Source organism: Manacus vitellinus, unplaced genomic scaffold (genome assembly GCF_001715985.3).
Source record: "Manacus vitellinus isolate BGI_N305 unplaced genomic scaffold, ASM171598v3 scaffold_12_pilon, whole genome shotgun sequence".
Classification (NCBI taxonomy): Eukaryota; Metazoa; Chordata; class Aves; order Passeriformes; family Pipridae; genus Manacus; species Manacus vitellinus.
In genome coordinates this window covers 1,633,319-1,653,692 of record NW_021938949.1, presented here as the reverse complement: position 1 = coordinate 1,653,692, position 20,374 = coordinate 1,633,319, and the positions used below count along the sequence as shown (strand labels likewise).

Genomic DNA, 20,374 nt, shown 5'->3' with positions numbered 1-20,374 from the left:
ACAGCCTTTGACATTCTTCTTTCTAAATTGGAGAGATCTGGATTTGATGGGTGGACTGTTATATGGATAAGAAATTGCTTGGACAGTTGCATCCAGAGGGTAGTGGTCCATGGCTCAGAGTCCTGATGGACATCAGTGATAGGTGTTGTCCCTCAGGGGTCCATACTGGGACCAGTGTTATTTAATATCTTCATCAATGACACAGACAAAGGAATCAAGTGCACCCTCAGTAGATTTGCAGATGACACCAAGCTGACTGGTGCACTTGATGCTCCAAAAGGATGGAATGCCATCCAGAGGGACCTGGCTAAGCTCTAGAAGTGGGCCCGTGTGAACCTTATGAGGTTTAACAAAGGCAAGTGGAAGGTGCTGCACCTGGATCGGGACAATGCCCGGTATCAATCCAGGCTGGGGGATGAATGGATCAAGAACAGCCCTCTGGAGAAGGACTTGGGGGTGCTGGTGGGTGAGAGGCTGGACACGAGCCATCGATGTGCACTCACAGCAGAGACCTGATTGTGGCCTTCCAGTGCCTGAAGGGAGCCGACAGGAAAGATGGAGAGGGACTAATTACAAGGCCAGGTAGTGATAGGATGAGTGATGACAAGGGGGAATGGTTTCAAACTGAAAAAGGGCAGGTTTACATTAGATACTAGGAGGAAATTTTTCCCTGTGAGGGTGGTGAGGCACTGGCAAGGGTTGCCCAGGGAAGCTGTGGATGCCCCATCCCTGGAAGTGTTCAAGGCCAGGTTGGGTGGGGCTCCAAGCAACCTGGCATAGTTAAAGGTGTCCCTGCCCATGGCAGGGGGCTGGTACCAGATGATCTTTGAAGTTCCTTACCACCCAAACCATTCTGTGAATCTATGGATTCTTTGTTGGTTTTTAATTTGTAAAGCTGTTTGGTTTTACAGAATTTTTATGAGTTTCATTCTTGACACATTGAAGCTACTTTGCGTAGCAATGCATTTAATGTGTACTTACCATAAAAACTATTTCCTGTTGTTCTGTAAAGTCAATTAGCTATTTACCAAATACCAAATTTCATGTCTGTGCCCTTTCTTATTTCATTGTGCAGCATGAAAAAAGGGAAATGTGAATCACACAAATTAGTGTCTGGACAAATACACCATGTACTTTACACACTTAGATTCTTTCCTAAGACAGTCTGGGGTGCACCTTTTGTTTATCTCACAGATATTTATTTGCCAGAGCCCCTCATTTTTTTCTGTGACAGACTCATGCCTTTAGATATTTTGCATGATATCAGTTTCTCTGTGTGTCCTTTTTGGTTTTATTGTGTATGTAATATTTAGTTATTCTGTTCCAAGTGTAACAAAGAAGATGGATTTCTCCACTCCTTGTTTTTGTTGGTGTTTGTTTGTTTGTTTGTTTTTTTCCTGGTGTCCTTATTACTCTTGTTCCAGGGTTATGATATTTTGTAAGATATTCCTGGAATCTCAGCTAGGTCTTGCAATTAGTCAGCCTTGAAATTAAGGAGAATCCCAAAGCTTCTGGCCAGCAATTGAATTAATTCAGTCCATGAAAGATGCCTTTGAGGTTGTATTGGAATAAATGTGTGTGCATTACTTAGAAATCACTCTTAATGGGATCTGCCAGAGGTTATAGTGTTTCCCAAATTGCGGGAATGGCATTCATTCCCTGTATGCCAGTTTAGGTTAGGGACGGGAACGAGGATTGCAAATTCTCTGAATTTGCAGCTGCAGTCAACAGAAATCTCTGCAAATAATTTTCATGGCAAGTGTATCTAATGCAAATGCTTGAATTACCAAAGAGTATGAAATTTTATTGCTGTGTAGTGAAGTTCTTTCATGACATAAATTTGTAAGAAATATCATTTATGAACTGTAAGCATCAGAGTTAACAACTGTTACAGTGCTCCAGATCTGTGTTATAAAGAATTATTGCCCCATGCAAATCTGTTACGAATTCCCTGTGTACCTATGTGTTCGTATATATGTATATAGAGCCAGGTGGGGATGCAAAACCAAAGGTCTGAAGTGATGAGACACTAATGTTTTTGAGTTTCTGAGAAGTCCACAAGTGTTCACAAGTTGTTTTGGTACTTAATTGTCCATTCCGTTAAATACTTGTTCCATTTTTTTGGTCCACATTTGATGGGTTTTAACTTCAACTTGAAGACCCACCGAGCTCTCATTCATCTGTAAGTCTTTATGATTTTCTTTTGAGAAAATCTGTCTGTCATGCAATCAGTTGTTCAGGTTTACAACACGTAAACAGTTCCTCCTCACTAATGGAACTTTCTGATTTTTAGCTCTAAAGATACTTGGAAAGCTTTTTTCATTGCACGTGGTAGGGAGGCAAAACTAACAGCTGATTTCTGTTAATAAAAGCTTTTTGCTATGGTTATGATTTGTGCTTATTTTTATTATGCCCAAAAGGCACATCCTCTGTTCCTGTGGGGTAAATATCTTAAGGAAACTAAAAAATCTACCAGACCTGTGCTCCCTCAGACATGATTTCCACTCCCTGTTCTCCAGAATTTGATGTTTTGCTTTCAGGAGAGTATTTTGATGTCTGTGTTCATACCTGTTCATTATTATGTGCACAGCTGAGTTTTCTGTGTTTTGTGGGATTTTCTCTGTGAACAGTGATTTGAATTTGGTGACTCTAATGGAGGATCATTGTCATCACTGTGTTTGTCTGAGACTCACTTGTGGTCAGTGTTGGCTAATGGACGGTAAATCATAACCAGAAGGTGCAACAAACTCTGTAATTAACAGTCGTGATCTGTCTCTGTGAAAATCTTGACCTAAATTAAGGCATACAAAAAGATACTTTATTTGAAATTCAGTAGAGTTTTTCATGAGTAGGTGACATGATCTAGTTGAGCATGGTATGGTTTTGTTTTGCAATATCCATTCCTTGAAAATATGAAATGTTTTTCTCAGGCTTGGGTAATTTTCCTTTCAACTGTTATGGTTAAAGTTACTGGAAGTTTTTAACCTGTAAGTAAAATGAGTTTTATTTTTCCATTGAACTTTTGATAAATGTGTGTGTTTTCTCTCTGTAAAATACTTTCTTACTCAAACTTCCTGTGCTTGAGTGAATTAAACATGGATAGGCTATAGAATAGGTCAGTATGCAAATTTCGGGATTAGATTTACAGATGCATCCGTTGATGACAGTGACTTATTTGCTGGAAATTTTTTTCTATTCCCTCTTGTATCCACCTGGGATCTTGTATCCAACATGTAATTTTAGCCTATTTCACACATAATATCTTAGTAATACAAATGTATCTTGAAGTGAGAAGGAGCTTTTCCATGATGTGAATTTCAGATGTCTCACTTATATCAGGGGTTCTGTGGTCATTGAGCTGTTGAGGGAAAGTGTCAATCAAATTGGAAAAGGAGGTAAATTTTGCTGGATTTGTGAGGAACTGAAGTAGCTGTCTCATTCCCAAAAATGGGAAAAATAGGAAGAGAAACCTTGTATGAACCCTTTTCCCTCTAAGAGAGAGGAATGTGTGAAGTGTCTGTTTTCCCACTGAAGAGGAGACACAGATTTCCAGATTGTACCACAGAGCATTTCTCAGTAGGGGGGATCTGGTGGATGAGGCAGCTGGATAGAATTTGAGGATAAGAGAGTCATGCAGTGTGCAGGAACTGCCAAATGCCTTGATATCTTTAATGTCTGCATTTATCTGATCTGTAATTTAAAGCAGCAACTAATGTTTAGAGTTAGGGCACTGTTACAAAATATATTTAAATATGCAAAAATCTCGGGGTTTTATCTGCTCTTGACATCTGTATGCTCTTAGTCATTAAACTAATGGTGATGTAATGCTACCAACAAAAAATATTTATCTTGTGCTCCAGCAAAAAGGAGGAAAAAGAAGAGGGTTGTACTTTGCAGTTAATGGAAGAGAAAGATCCAAGTCAGGACCATGGTGACTAAATTAACAGTAATTTCTGTAACGAAGTTAATTTTAGTAATTTCTATAATGATCATTGTCTTTTTGTTGTTAAACTTATCCTTTTTTTGCTCAATATCCTGAGGAATAATGAATGAAAGTGGGAAGTAAACAACTTTCTTACTATGAGGCTGGTTTTGTCCCCCCTCCCCAGCACAAGAAAAGATACCTGTCTAAGTGTTTTGGTGTTAGCAGCAAGTCCTAAAGTGCTGCAGATAAAGATCTAGTTGTCTGTGCTCTCTCTTTTCAGATTGTAGATATTACAATGTGCAAAGAGGGCTCTGTTGGAGTCTGTCTTTACTCCCTGAGCCCCATTTTTCACAGGGACAGATGGATGGAGAAGATGCAGCAGAATAAATATGTGCAGGAAGAGAGCTTTTTTCATTTCACGGCATTAGGTGGTGCATCCCTATAAATATGGGTACTTCTGACCATGGCAGTTACGGTGCCATTTTAGTGATGCTTTAGTGATCTTCAAAATTCTGCTCTCTTAATTGAACTTGTCTCAAGAACATTCTCTTGCTTTCTGGAAAAATAACTTACACTGCAACTTAAAATGTCTTACTGTTGCTTGTCCCACAGAACACTTGGGGTTTTATCTCTTTCAAAACCACTTTTAGTTTTTTTCCTTCCCTGATGGTACCAATCGAGCAAAGTGTTTGATCACTGTTTGTGTGTTTGCCTGCATTAGGGTGGCCTGGCTTTTAAGGATAGCATAGTTCCTTCATTAGAATTCTTCCAGCAAAACCCAGAGTAACTCTCTTATCATCAGAGAAGATTCATATCCTACTCAATAAAGAAGAAAAAAAAATTAGTAATGGATTCTGTTGATGTAACTAAGAGAAATATTCACCACCAGGGCTTGCCAGTAATGTGTTTGTGTTACTGTCCAATATCTGTTGCTAGCAGGCTTTATACATTTACTTAAATAAATACAAGCAATTTCAGATTGAGGATAAATATTGTGGATTTATTTTGTTCAAACAAGGCTTGCATTTTTTAATGGAATATATGGCATAGTGTGATACTAAATGTATTTTGGGCTCTGATCTTGTATATAACAGATAGTATATTTGACTTTCAGATTTTGTCTGTAAAAGGTATAATGAACATACACCATAGCCTGGGAATAATAAAAAATAGAAATTCGGGAATGAAACACAGTAATATATAACTCTAATTTCTAACCAAAACTGTTACTACAAGGTAAATTGGGTGCAAATATTTTAATGTATGCCTGAAAGTTCAGCTGGCTAAAACCTCAGAGTGACATTTGAAACAAGGAACCTTTTGCTTTCTTATATTTTACACATATATTTCCAACTGAACAAAAATCCCTCTTTGCTTTTCATACATATAACTATAATTTCAGCAGAAAGAAAATCGTGGATTAATACTTAGGTGATTATTCTTCAAAGGTATCACCCAAGCACTTTTTCCATTTGTACAGTGTTGTCAGTGAGATCATTGTGGGATGATGGGGAGAGTTAAACCTAGATGGGATTCAGAATTTCAGGGTAAAAAGCAGCTGCAACTCACTGGACAGACTGAGGTCGACATGCTCCCCAATACAATGTTAAACATCTGCTCAGAGGAACAGAACGGAGTGTGGAACCAAGTGGAGACTCTGTGACCCCCTCCATTCTAATCCCAGCAGAATGGGAGAACATTGTGGAACTGAGACCGTACAGTGTCTGTCTGACAAGGGAGAATCAAGATGTTCTGCTGCTGAAGCCAACAGCCACATCAAACCCCTTCCTCAGATGCCAAGCCACAACCACCACCCCCCCCCATTACGTAGACCAATCAGAAACAAAAGGTATTTCTGACTAGAGCCACTCAAACTCCACCCAAACACAAACAAAGTAGTATAAAAGTAGGTTGTGGACAGGGGGAAAGTGGGAGAAGACCTCTACTGAAACTGCTGGGATCGGTTGATGGGCTGAGTCCATCTTCTCTCCCCCCAGAGGGACGCCTTGGGTGAGAACTACATTCTATATGCATTAAATGCTGCTTTTAGAACTAAGGCTTTTGCTTGTGCTTACCCCATAGCATATTAGCAGATTGCTTTGTATCAGAGCTTGTACTTGCTTAATATCTGGATCAGTAGATTGCATTATCACTGAAGACCTTTGAACCTTATTAACCTGCCCCAAACTGTATTAAGAAAAAGTGTTGTTCCCTAAACTCTTAAAGTGAGTCCTTGCAGTTGCAGGGAGCAGAAAACACCTTGGCAGGACCTGCTGAGGTCTGAAATGCTTTTGCCACAAAACTGCTGGGGGGTGATTTTTTTCAAGATGATTAGGTAATGCACAGTCCAGCCTGTTGCACACATTTTTGATTTTGGAAGTAATGAGTGATTATATTATAACATATTGTATTATATAATATATTACTATTTTGATATTGTGAATACCTTTGTGCATTACATTTGTTAAAAAACAAACCAAACCAAACAACGGTCCCCCCCAAAGAACCCCCCAAAAAACCCAGAGGTAGATATTTATCAAAATAATCCAAACAAAAAGGTTTCTTGGGTTCGGGTTAGGAGTGTGAAGTGGAGAATGGGGGACAAAGTGTTAGTTGGAAGAAATGGCCATGAAGAAGAAATGTATTTTAGAAACAGCAATACCTGTTAGGTCTGCTTATAATTATTGAGACGGATAACTATTGAGATAATTATTGAAGTATTTACTCTTTATGAAAACTGAGTAGGTGATAGCTGTAGCTTTTGGCAAGGTATTGTACAGCACAGAAAAGGGAGTTTTGTCTGTCCTGTTTCCTAAGGTGTTGCTCTGAGCTGCTTTCTCATTTTTTCTTATTCCAGATGAAGAAATGAACACATCTTTATTCCCATGTGGAAGATTCTACTAAATGCATCCTAACACCAAACTAAGCAGTTAGTTTACTCTTTATTTTTTCAGATCCAGGTGCTCACAGGAAATATTCGGTGGGTGGCTCTTGAGAAGGGAATGGATAGAAATAATTTGGGACTCAGAAGTGGTTATAATATGTGCTAAAACTAGATTGAAACATAAATAAGGACATTTTTATGTTTATGTTCCTTCTAGTTTTCCTGTCTCGAGAAACTCCTCAAAAATGCCCCTTACTGACTTTGCTTGTGTTTTACTGTGCAATTCTATGAGTTTAAATTCCACTTTTATGGACTGTTGGCGATCTAATGGTCAATAGTTTGATTGCTGTTACCTTGCCACACCTAAAAGGAACTCTTTGTGCTTTTAGGGAGCTGAAAGGGGTTCTGAAATTTGCATAGATAGAACCAAATCAAGGAGTTGTGTGTAAGGCTTGAATTCGTATTTTGTTTTTCAATCCAAAAGTCTAAATCTGTTAGTTATCATCTCCAGTGATAAGTCATTGCCCCAGGAAGCATCTTGTAAATTGTATCTCTGACACTCTGTATTAATAGATTCATTTTTTTGGCATTACTTTGCTATTCTAGAAAATTGTCCCAAAGCCCAACTTGTATCTTAAGAAATTTTAATAGCAAATTGTACTTTAGTAGTGCCCAGTGTCTGCTTCATTTAACGAGTTGTTGTTCACCTCTTTCTATTGCTTTGCACATCATTTGTTCAGTAAATTTGATCAGTCTCTGTGGAATTCCTCAGGTTTTGACTTTCAAAGCTGCTGTGTCATTTTAGCAGTATCCAAGGTCAGCCTTAAGCCAGTTAGACTGACCTCAGAGCAGGGCTAGCTTTGCACACTGAGTTCACTTCCTCTCAAGAGGAGAGAAATAAGTAAGTTCCACTTTCATTTAAAAGCAAAAGTTGAAGATGTGTTTTTGTATCCCTGATCCTACCAAGAGTGTTAATTTAGTAACTGAAGGTCCCCTCAGTGCATTTCTATCTGTTACTGATGGACCACTGTCTGCTATGGAACCAGATATCAACATCTGGTGCAGCATTTTCAATTCTTAATTGAATTTAAATGGGAATTTCTTTCATGCCCTGTAATGGAAAGAGCAGATCTGGACTCGAGCATTGTATCTGCCTCAGCAGCACACTTTAGGTAGTGTGTTGTTACAATTTCCTTGTAGTTACACACCCAGGTTTGTTCTCCCAGGTTCTAGAAGAAATCACATCCAGTTGTCCTTCAGCTACTTCTGGGAACGCTGGTTCTGTGTCTTCCCTCCCAGAATCAGTAACTAGGGAGACTTTTCTGTCTAATGCAAAGACTGAAATTATTTCTAAGGCTAACAATTTACCTCAGTGTCTTGACTTAAAAATTCAGCTGGTTCAGCAGCCTATGATGAGGTGACTGAGTTCAGCTGAGCTTCAGGAATTCTGAGTAGTCACTCTGTCTTTTTAAAACGATTTAGCCACCTGGATCACAAGGATTTTTTTCAGTCACATGTTCTTAGCTTCCTCTTTCCTAACCCAAGTCACAACCTGTAAATACTTGGCAGCTGTTGAAAGGCCCAAAAGTCTGTTGTTCTATATAAGCACTAGTATGTGGCTGGTACAGGTCTGTTGAAGAAATCCTCTCACGTTGTCCATGAATGCTTGTCCAATTATGACTTCTGGTCACTGTTGCTGAAGGGAACGTGTAAGGTTTTTTTGCTCTTGATCACTGCTTTTGTCAGATTCAGTCTTCACTTTCAAAAATTCAGCTCCCAAATTCTTAATACTAAAACAATGTTTGTATATGCTAAAACAGTTTTCTTTGTTTCATTTATTACAGCCAATATTGCTCCCTAAAAGCTCAGTCTCTCTATTGTCCTTAAAATTGCTTTGAAGATCAACTCGATCTTCTTAGAATTATTAAAAGTTAAAAAAAAAAAAGAAAGAGCATCTTGATTTTTGCTTTATCTTTTGAGCTTTCAATTGGAAATGGGTCTGTGTGGTTTGGCAAAGTACCAGTTCTATAGTTATATGCTTCAATTTTGTTACCATGGCTAATTCTAATCTCTGAGCTGTGGTTCCTGATCAGATCTGAACTTGCTTGTAAAGTCCCAGAGGCAGAAAAGAAAAACCACCCAAGTCCCATAAACCCAAACAAAATCGTTGCACAAAGATTATTGTTTGCATATTCTTTTTAAAGGAATATATTGGCATCTGAAGAAGAGAGCTGTAATTGCAAGAGGGTATTGATTCTCTAACACCTATGGTCCATAAGTGAGCTCACAAGACAGAAATAGCACAGCTGGACCTCAGCAATGAAAAATGCAGAGTGTTTCAAAGAATTAGGTGTTGATCTTTGTTGGGAGTTTGTTTTACATTACTCTTTCTTTTAAATGAATGAGCTTCTAGTTGGTTTTGCCTTATATCCTGGGTGCATCAAACAGAGCAAACACAGGGGTGGCCTCCCTCACATGGGGCACAGCGTGCAGTTCTGGCCCCACAATTTAGGAAGGATGTGAAGGTCCTTGAATGCATCCAGAGGAGGGCAAAAAGGCTGGTGGGAGGGCTGGAAGGAATGTCCTGTGAGGAGGGGCTGAGGGCTTTGGACTTGTCTAGTTTGGAGAAGAGGAGGCCAAGGGGTGACCTCAACACTCTCTACAGTTTCCTGAGGAGGGGAAGTGGAGAGGGAGGTGCTGAGCTTCTCTCCCTGGTATCCAGTGACAGCATGTGTGGGAATGGTACAAAGCTGCACTGGGGGTGGGTTGGGGTGAGACATTAGGAAGCCTTTCTTTACCAAGAGAGTGGTTGAACCCTCGAACAGGATTCCTGGAGGGGTGGTCCATGCCCCAAGCCTGTCAGTGCTCAAGAGGCACTGGGAGAGTGCCCTTAGGAGCAGCTTTAACATGGTCAGCCTTGAATTGCTCAGACAGTTGCATTGGTTAGTTGTTGTGGGTCCCTTCCAGCTGAAATTCCTCTTCTACTCTATTCTATTATATTTTGATGCGGGGTTTCATAGAAGTCAGAAATCATTTATCTAATAGATAGTAGTCTAAAACTGTGTATTATTTCTGTTATTTTCTAATTATTAATAGCTTTTTTTCTTCAATTGCCTCTAGCACTGGAAACAAACCTTCAGAAGGAAAAATGGATCGCTTGTCTTGGTCATCAGAAGCTAACAGCTTTCGACGTTTCACCCCTGAGTCTTTGGCTACAATTGAGCAAAGAATTGCTGAGAAAAAAAAGCAGCCAGACAAAGAAAAAGAGAAGAATAAGGACCAAGGAGTTGAAGAAGAACAACTTACTCCCCAGCTTGATCTGCAAGTCTGCAAAAAGCTGCCATCCCTTTATGGGGACATTCCATCAGAGCTCATTGGGGAGCCCCTGGAGGATTTTGATCCATACTACAGTGATCACAAGGTTAAAACTTCCAAAAGCATTTCTTTGATTTAACTTTGTTGAACTCTTAAGAGATAATAAAAGCTCTAGTTGGGAGATGCTGGGTTTTGACTGTTGTGCAGACAGGTCTTTCAACATTCCTGACATCTTTTGGGGCAGGAGTGCTGAGGTGTGCTCTGCTTTATGGCATGAAGAGGTATCTTCAGTTCCAGTCAACAGTCAGATTTAATTATGAGAACATAATACACATGATTGATACACTTCTACAGGAAATATATTCTGGGATAAGGGATGCTTTGTTTTGCAGAGCAATTTCTGTGATGCCTGTGGTATAAGCAGTGCCTGTCCAAGAGTAGATAATTTTCAAATTGCAGATGCTTTCACTGAATTACAAAGATTATACCAATTAGGGGAGGCATATTTGAGATATTTCCAGCACTCTGCTTAGCAAACCCATGTATTTGCATTGTTGTAAATTAATTTTCTGTTATTTTATGTCTTGTTGACTTTGTTTATTGTGCCATATTTATATTGCAAATCCTCCATGCGATTGCAAAGGGGTTGGTGTTGTTGCCTGGGGGAGTGTCTAAAGTAGATGCTGTAGGAATCCCTCCTCAATTAAATATCTGTTGTATGATTGCTTACTGTTGAGGGGGACTTGAAGACCGTAGGAGGTTCCATGCAGTGCTGTGCTGCTGTCTTTATGAAATGACCAGCAAGGCATTGGAATGTAATAACTGAATGGGAGAACATGCAGAAGACTTTGTTCTTCTAGAGATTTGTTTTCTCCAAGTAACCAAAGTAATAGTGTTGATGAAGAGAAACTGAGGCTGATTCAGTTGAAGAAATGTATATTATGAAACTGTGTTTTTCGTTCATGATATCTCATTTTTACGTGTAGCACAAGTACGGAGCTGTGTGGAACTTGAGGTAGCTGAGAAGGAATTTACAGAGCTGCTTGATAATTTGGGGATACTTCGAATTTTTAATTTTTCCTGTGGATGTCAGGGATTCTGGCAGTCCTACCCAATGTGTATTTTGTAAATAAGGTTTTGTAGCCTATAAAACTATCCAAGAGTAAGGTACTTTGGAGTGTGACTGTGACTATTGTTGCAGTCCTAGAATAGTAATTACTAGTTAATTGCTTTAAGAAATTTAATTACTTTGACCAAGTGAATATGATCGCTTGCTCTTCACATTCATTCTCATGACTGCTTCTTCCTCTCAGACAATAATGCACTTTTATAGAATTGCTGTCTTTCCTTCCAAATGTGTATGGCCAGGTCACAGCTCCAAGTAAGAAAACAGGAAAGCTCTTCTCATAATTGCAGTTCAATATAGTTCTAGATGCAGACTTGAAAACCTGAACATTTACTTTTTGGGGAAATTTTAATTCCTTTAAATATTTCATATCCTATCAATCTTTTCTTTGTAGACTTTTATGGTGCTAAACAAACAGAGGACTATTTTCCGGTTTACTGCCACACCTGCCTTGTGTATATTTGGTCCTTTTAATCCTATCAGAAAAGCAGCAATTGAAATTCTGACCAATTCATATCCTTTTATTGGTTTCCCTTATTTGAATTTTAAAATATCCTGTATCATTTTCTGTCATTCTGTTCCTCTGTTTATATTAATGTGAACATAAGCTCTGATATAGATATGGTTGATAGAGATCTTTTAGAAGTTATATTGAATCTAATGTTACAACAGCTGAGATATTTCCATGATGTTGATACAAGCTGATATTTAAAATCAATTTTGCAGATAGTGGTATGAAACAGCCTTTAGAGGCTATTGTATGATATTGTAGCCCTTTTCCAGAACTTGTTCGAAATCTCTGCTGTGGTCACAAGGTTAAATTAAAAACATACAAACAAAGAAACAAAGCAAACCAGGGACTCCCTGGTTTTTAAGATATGAAAGATGGGATTTATGGTGAAGCTTTGCTGGAAGAGTCTCATGTTCTCCTAAGAAATGTGTTCCACACTCAAGTTTAGAATGTTCTGAAGAGTGCCCATCTTTCATATTTTTGTAACAATATAACTGTAGTTTGGAGAATGTCAGAATGTGAAGAATTTGCAGGTGCTAAAACATCAAGTGAGTAGTTTCTGCTTTTTCTGCTAAATATCTCTATTCATTTGGAATTATTGATTTGTGAAAATAGATCCTTTTAATGGAACTTATGTCTGACTTTGAATGTGTATTCCTAGTATTAGAAATTGCTAAATTTAGTATTCACTTTCAATTAAACCTTACATTTAAAAACAAAGTTTATTTAAAAAACACCCCAAACAGTTTTATTAGATGGCTGGTGAACTTTTATGAAAGAATGTTTTTTCTTATGCATGTTTTCACTGCCTACCACACAAAGTGAGAAAGCTTTCTGAACTCCTGCAGAGCAGAGGGGTGTTTTGCTAACATGTGGATATGGAATCCCAGTTTCAAAGAACATTGGTTATTAGTAATGAAGCTTTTTCAACTGGTTTTCATTAATTTATGTTTCTCATCTCTTCTGTTAAACATGTTATGTCCCACTTAAGTTCTAACTTAGTTTCTTTGGAAAACACATGAGAAGTCCTGAGCATATTCAAAACCAAAGTCATTATTTGAATGCCTATATGTTTTTTGTTTGGAAATCAGGACCTTCTGTGAAGTTCATTGTTTTATAATATAACAATTTTTTCCTTAACTTACTATTCACAGATTTTGTTGGCTTTATTATGTGTACTGTGTTACTCAATTGTGTGGTTATGACTGTACGTCAGCTCCCATCAGCACTCAGGTGGACTGAGTAAGTATCTCAGTGGCTCTGTGTTCCCTCTTTTTCCATGGATACCAACGTGCCGGACTGACAATTTTAAACAATGTGGTGATCTAATTCAGGGCCTTGAAAAATTTCACTGAGACCTTTGAGGAAGATTGAGGATTGTTATTGTATCTCTGAGTCTTTGGTGGAGCTTCAGTGCCTTTTCTCAGAGGCTCACACCATGTACCCTTTCCTCTGTGTTGGCTAATTTTGCCATCTACTGTGACATAGAAGATTGCCCCATTTTTTCTTTTAAGGAATGAGCCTTTTAGAGAGACTGTGGGGTAGAATTTTAACTTAATATCTCTCATTCTACAGCAATAACCTGAATGTCTGTTATGGTTGGCTCATGCAAAAACTAGAAAGGGATAAGTGTCCATTCTGTTCTTTCTTCCTGTTTCCTGGTGACACTCCTGGGTCAGTTGTTCCCATTAGAAAGGCATCTCTTTGTAATGTCTTGCTACCTTTTGTACTTGTGCACTGTATCCAGTGCAACTTGACTTGTTGTTCTAGAATTAAATCTTGAAAATGTCCCCAGAGCCCCTTTTATCTTGGGGTAAGCATGGTGATAAGAATAGCTTAATTTTCTGTAGGTTTACTTTCCGTTATGGCGGATTCATCAGAATAACTGTATAAAATGTGCAAACTTTACAGACTGAAATAAGCCTTTGTTCAGTTGCTCTTTTGTTCTATTGTTCTGCCAGAATGTTGAGGCTTTGAGATTTTCCAGCCTGCTTTAGAATATAAACACAGTATTAAAAATGTTTCCTAAGGAAGTGTGAGTTATCCTTCACTCAGAAATAGTATCATAGGCTTCTGTGAACTTTTGTGGTTACAGATTTACTATCTGAATCTTACTAGAATTCAGGGACACATCTTCTTACAGCCATGATGCTTCAGAAAGTAATGTAACCAGTCCTATCACAGAAAATGCCTGAATGTGCCTGAATGTGACTCAATCTCATTAATATTTTTATTTCTATAATCTTAATATAGACTTTCTTCCTCAGATGGTTTTTTACTGCCATATATACTAGTGAAATATTGATAAAAATAATAGCAAGGGGATTTGTTTGGAATGAATTTACCTTCCTTCGAGATCCGTGGAACTGCTTGGATCTTTCTATTATTATCATAATGTAAGTAAAACTCAGTTGCTCTTTTACACTCAGGGGGCAAAACCACAGATGATTTGATGTTGCTGAAATTCCTGAGAGTGTTTGGCATCCTACCTGCTAAAAAGTTACTGTGCTTGAACCACCATTTGCATATCTGCAAAGAGAAAAATAGTCATAGACTGGCTCAACATGGTTATGGTTTGAAAAGTTACATCCTTGCCATTCAGTTACATGTGGTTTCATTTTATAGGTACGTTACTACGTTTAAAAAAATGGGCAGTGTTTCAGCTCTTCGAACTTTCAGAGTGCTGAGGACTTTGAAAGCCATTTCAGTAATACCAGGTAAGGAACAATCTTACTGCTATCCTCTCCATTTCACCAGTCTGCTAATTCTGATTCCTCTCCTGTTCTTGTCCTCAGCTTTCTGGTCCCCTTCTGTGACTGCTGATGGGATCTCAAGGTGTGACTGTTTTACAGTCTGTTGTAACTCTCAGCAGTATCCTAACAGAATTATTTTAATAATTTTTCCTCCAAATGGTTTTGACAAAGGCAAATTTAATTTCTGCACTTTTTATCCCATCACTAATGTTCAATTTTAATTAGCCCGTTTCCCTTTCCTTTTTACCTTAGTCTTCCTGGAGCAGCCTCCTCTATTTGATGTGTTCTCTTAACATAATATGGTTATACCCCCATATTTCTGTTTCCTTAGCTTAATTAGCTTGCTAAAATTCATTGGCTTAAACTTCTCTGGTTTCTTCCCAAGAATGTTGACTTTGAAATATTTGAGACTTTCATTTGTTTCCTTGCATGACTTTGTTAGGATACCATCTTAATTTAGAATTTGCAAGATAGTAAAATTAGTGTTAGTACTAAGCAGAAGCCAAAGAAGTTATGATTAGGAAATTTAGGGAAAAATGCTTTACTCACTGCTATGCTTTGTTTTACCTCATTTAATACTCAGAAGTTACAAACCCATTTACTCTGATTGTTTTTAACAGACTTGCAATGCTGTGTCTTGTCATATGGGAATGTCACTGCATTCCTCTTCTCATTTTGCATATTATTGGATCTTATTTTTCTAGGTTTGAAAATCCTGGTAAATTCAATTATTGAATCTGTTAGGAAACTTGCTGACGTGATGATCTTGACTATATTTTGCTTGAGTATATTTGCCCTAATAGGCCTCCAGCTTTTTATGGGCAATTTAAGATTCAAATGTGTCCTCAATAATACTGTGTACAATGACTCATTATGTAAGGATCCCAAGATCTATGTATCAGGTGATGAAGGTAAATATTATTCTTTTCTCTCTTTACATAATTTGTGTATTTTCCTATGAATGTCTTGAATTTCAGAGGTATGTTAAACTATAGTTGCATGTCTTTCTCCCAAGAAGGAAAACCCTTCCATTTGCACGAGTCTTAATATGAAGTCTCTGGAACCAGTGAATGTGAAATTAGTGAATCTTGGATTTGGAGAAAGATCAGCAGTCTGTGGGATAGATGGGGCTGAGTTTTCTATAAGTATTTGCCTTTTTACCTGTGCATGGTACAGGGATCCTAATTTTAGGGGTACTGCAAAGGGAATGGTTATTTTTTAATCACTTTTTCTATATTTCAGGGATTTTGCCTACTTCTCACAGAGATTCTTATTTTTACCAGAGAATCCGGTAAAGAAATGAAATCTTACACTGTGAGTTGTGCAGTAAAGAGTTGCCACTTTTTTTAAACTGTCGTAGAGACAGATCTACTGAGAATCAGCTTCCCAGAGCTTGGATCCATCAGGGGGTTTATCAAGTGCAGTAAATGTATGGTTTCCTGTCAGAAGGCTGTGCAAACTGACAACTTCTGATTTTATGATTCCTTGATTTTTTTATTAGATATCTGCCACAGAATGAATGGCTCTTCTGACATATTGCTCTGTGGGTTCAGTTCAGATCCCAAGTAAGTGAACAAAGCAGTTTTAGTACTTTCTTGATTTGTTCCTCCAGATGTCCTGTGGTTTTATTTCTGGTCTGAAGGAATGGTGATGATTTTTCAGGAGGATATGGTGCGTGTGTGTCATTAAATTAAAAGGCATATATTTCACCTCAGAAAAAGAATGAAGTACAAGGATGCAACCAGTTATGTATGTACTTTGTTGCTGACCACTGGGAATGTAATGGTAAGGTAGAATGATATAAATGAGGAGAAGAAGAGATCAGTAAAGACCTGTTAGATATTAATAAACTCTCCTCTCCTCATCTTGGTGAATTATTTAAAACTAAAAATAATTCCATTTTTCCCCTCTCTGTGTATTTGTTTGCACATATCCAACATCATGAGAGACTTTTTGTCTAGTCCTACACTAAGATTTCTGTCTAGTTTACTCTGATTAGGCAAATGGCTTTCTAGGATGGTTTGATATAAATCAGCCCTTCTGGCAGAATTAAATTGGGGAATTATGAAATGGACTTTCAGATAAACTGAACAAATCTGGTGTTGTCTATGGGGTGCTTTCAGGTACTGTTAAATCTCCATGTAAGTATTGTTTAATCTTTATTTTGGGGTTAGGAAAGAGTGCCCAGAAAACTATACCTGCAAGAAGATTGGGCAGAATCCCGACTTTGGTTATACAAGTTTTGATCATTTTGGCTGGGCCTTCCTCTCTGTATTCCGTCTGATGACACAGGATTCCTGGGAGCGCCTCTACAGACAGGTGGGTACTTCTGTTACCTGATAGAATGACTTGACATATCCTGATTCCTCACCAAACCTTTTGGCTCAACACTTTAGTTTCAGATCATTTTTGACAACTGATACTAAAAATTTGGAGGCTTGATGTTTTGATTCAGAGAGCTGAATGTAACTTTTGAATTCTGGTGGGGATTTTTCTCAGAAATGCTATAAAAATGCATGTAGACAACTCTCTGGATCCCCTATGCCTATGCAGTGCCTTTGCTAGCCAAGAATTATCCTCTACCTTGTTCTGTAACTTTTTGTCCATTTTGACTTTTTTTTCCATCAACCATTATTAATTAGGACTTTTTAAAATGGATATATCTTCTTCTTGCCATTTGAAGCTCACATGGTTTTTGGGTTTTAATGTATCAAAGCTTAATTTTGAACCATCTCCTCTTCTGCCATTTTAAAAAAGTGTAAAGTTAGTTTGAAAATGTATTGGAAACATTAGTTTGTTAAGAATATATCACAACTTTTACCTTTTCCTCGCAGACTATTCGTACATCTGGAGTGACCTCCTTTTTTTTTTTTATGGGAGTCATCTTTTTCTGCTCATTTTATCTTTTCAATCTGATCTTGGCTGTAGTAACTATGGCATATGAAGAGCAAAACAGATCTAGTCTTGCTGAAACAGAGACCAAGAAAAAACTACTTCAGGAAGCCCAACAAATTCTAGAGAAAGAACAGGTTTGTAATTATTACATATAATAAGTGGTTCCTTCTGTTTTCTTCTGTATGTGAATTAGGGAAATGATGGTTTGAATTAAACATGTGCTTCTTACAATACTTTCTCACGCTTCATTTCTCTTTATGTCTCTATAAATGCCTGTGTGTATGTATATATGTATATATGTATTTGAATATATAAACATTTCTGTGATACAAAAAACCATCATTAAATTTTAGGATTTGCAGACCTGACATTGTATAGGAATGGCTTACTGGCAAGTTTGTACCTTTTATGGTATTGCATAGGTGCTGCACTCCATGGTTTTCCCCATTCTTGTACACTACCATTATTGCTGTGGACAGAAATTCCTTTCTCTGGGTATTCCTTCTTCCTATTACTGCATAGTCTCATGAAGGAAATATGAGTGGATACATTTACATCCATGAGAAAAATTGTCATTTCTGCAGTTCCCAGAAGTTGGAAGTTCTAGTGCTGATAGATTTCAGGCCTGATTAAAAAGCCTTCCAAGAGCCACTGTGCTCAGCACTTTAAAGGTTCTCAGACCTCTTTCTGAGTGACAGGATGCAGGAGGTCTATCAGTTGACAAGAGCAGGAATAGTCTTTAGCCAGGATAATGCTGTTTGTTCCATATTAAGTTTCCTCTTGACATCCAGAGACTACATTATTTTCTTTGCTGTTGTTTTGGAGAGTTAATAGACATACATCAGATTTCCACAGTGTTTCTTCTTGGCATAATATTGTTCCAATCATTCATACCTTGGTCTGAAAGGGACCAGGGATCACCTGTTTTTATTTCTGACAATCACTGAGCCATAGAATCACAGAATGGTTTGGATCGCAAGGGACCTTCAAGATCCTCCAGTCCAGGGTGGTCTGGAACACCTTCCACTAGACCAGATTGCTCCAAAGCCCATCTAACTTGGCCTTGAACACTTCCAGGGATGGGGCATCCAGAGCTTTTCAGGGCACCTTATGCCAGTGCCTCACCACCCTGCCAGGAAAGAATTTATTCGTAACATCTAATCTAAATCTCTCTTCTTTCCCTTTAAAACCATTAGCCCTTGTCATGTCACTACTTGCCCTTATAAAAAGTCCCTCTCCAGCTCTCTTGGAGCCTCTTTAGGCACTGGAAGGGGCTCTATGGTCTCCCTGAATCCTTCTCTTCTGCAGGCTGAACGACCCCAGCTCTCTCAGCCTGTCTCCAGAGCAGAGGTGCTCCAGCCCTCAGAGCATCTCCGTGCCCTTGGGCAGGTCCATGTCCTGCTGATGTTGGGGGGACCCGGAGCTGGACACAGCAGTGCAGGTGGGGTCTCAGGAGAGGGGAGCAGAGAGGGAGAATCACGTCCCTTGACCTGCTGCCCATGCTTGTTGTGATGCAGCCCAGGACACAGTTATTTCTGGGCTGCAGGCCCACTCTGCTGGGTCATCTCGAGCTTCTCATCCACCAGAAGTGAAGCTCTAAGCCGAGGCAGCAGGATAGGTTAAAAATTATTGGTAAGACCTATTGTATCTTGTAGCTTTTTATAAAAGAGACATCTGATTTGCTGCTTACTGTCAAAAAAGTCAGTAAGAGGCCATATGAATATTCTCTAGCAAGTATCCAATTTCCTCATTAAGGTGTAAGGCATCACCATTTTACCAAGTTCCTCCTCTAGAGCTGTTGGCAGCTCTGTAATGTTTCCCTGCCTGACATTCCAGCTTGCCAAGCTTTACTTAGGCTTTTCTTCCTTCTAGTTTTCTTTTGACAGGATTAGTATTTAAGAAAAGGATTTAGATTGAGCCCTTAGTGTTCTGTTGTCTTTGGACTCAAGGTCCTTTTCAAAACAAGAAAAGGGAAGTAAAAGGATAAACCATAATATTCTGTAATTCAGAGACAAAACACAATATTTAATGTGACAAGAGGAAACTTGAATTACAGCAGCTGACAAGTAACCCTGTTTGGTCTTTCCATATTGTGAATAGGATTTTGTATTCCTGTCTTTTTATAGCAGTTTAATATTTGAAAGCTAGAAATTGTTAGTGTAAAGCATTCAGAGAGCATAATAATTTAATGAGTAAAAACTAAATTGAATATTATCCTAGTCCATGTGTTGGCATTTGCCTTGTGTTAATAGACAGACCTTTGGCTTTTCTTTTACAGGAGTTGGCTGCAGCAGAAAGCAGTAAGGCCTTGCAGGTTGGGTCTGAAATGCCAGTTGATGACTTGAAAAATTCAAAAGGAAATGAGATTAATGAGGAAACACTTATTTTAAGACAAAATGTAATTTTAGGTGATCAGGAGAAAGAGGAGCAAATATTTAAATCACAGCCTGGTCACTGCCACAAGAAGCTTGTAAGTATTCAAAATAGAAAATATTCATTAGACTTGCATGTGATATGACAATTCACTGAGCAGAAAAGCTTTGTTTGTTTGCATTTTTTTCCTCTCTGTTTTTTTTTTCTCCTTCTTGCATTCATTGGAGTAACTTGTTTTTTAAAGCAATCTGAAAATTGTATTTTGGGATGTGGGGGAGACAGCACTATTTGGACTTGAAAGAGAAATTGGAAGTGGGTGTCAGTAGTACATATTATTTCATACTGAAATGATTTCACATTAAAAAAGGGAAAAAAAATAGAAAGGAAAACCTAGAGCATAATCCAAACAGGGTGAGATGCTCTGACATAGAGTTCTTTTATTAGTCAAATAAATATAAACTGCAACAAATGTGGCAACTACTTGTGGCTCTCTGAGAACTCTTCAAACAATGTACTCTCTACTTTCATCACAAAACGAAGCTTAAGATGCTAAGTCAAAGAGAAAAAAGTATATCAGGTAGGAACATTTTGG

General features: G+C 38.2%; 1 protein-coding gene across 1 annotated transcript in view; it reads left to right on the top strand.

Annotated features, from left to right (window-relative positions):
* Positions 1–9,957: 9,957 nt before the first annotated feature.
* The window catches only part of LOC108644427 (sodium channel protein type 5 subunit alpha-like), a 32,280-nt gene continuing 21,863 nt past the window's right edge, over positions 9,958–20,374 (top strand). Inside the window, 10 exon segments of the mRNA XM_029957803.1 lie at positions 9,958–10,230; positions 11,645–11,763; positions 12,914–13,003; positions 14,029–14,157; positions 14,387–14,478; positions 15,219–15,461; positions 16,016–16,079; positions 16,689–16,833; positions 17,349–17,543; positions 19,688–19,879. Of these exon segments, the coding sequence (XP_029813663.1) occupies positions 9,958–10,230; positions 11,645–11,763; positions 12,914–13,003; positions 14,029–14,157; positions 14,387–14,478; positions 15,219–15,461; positions 16,016–16,079; positions 16,689–16,833; positions 17,349–17,543; positions 19,688–19,879 (1,542 nt within the window).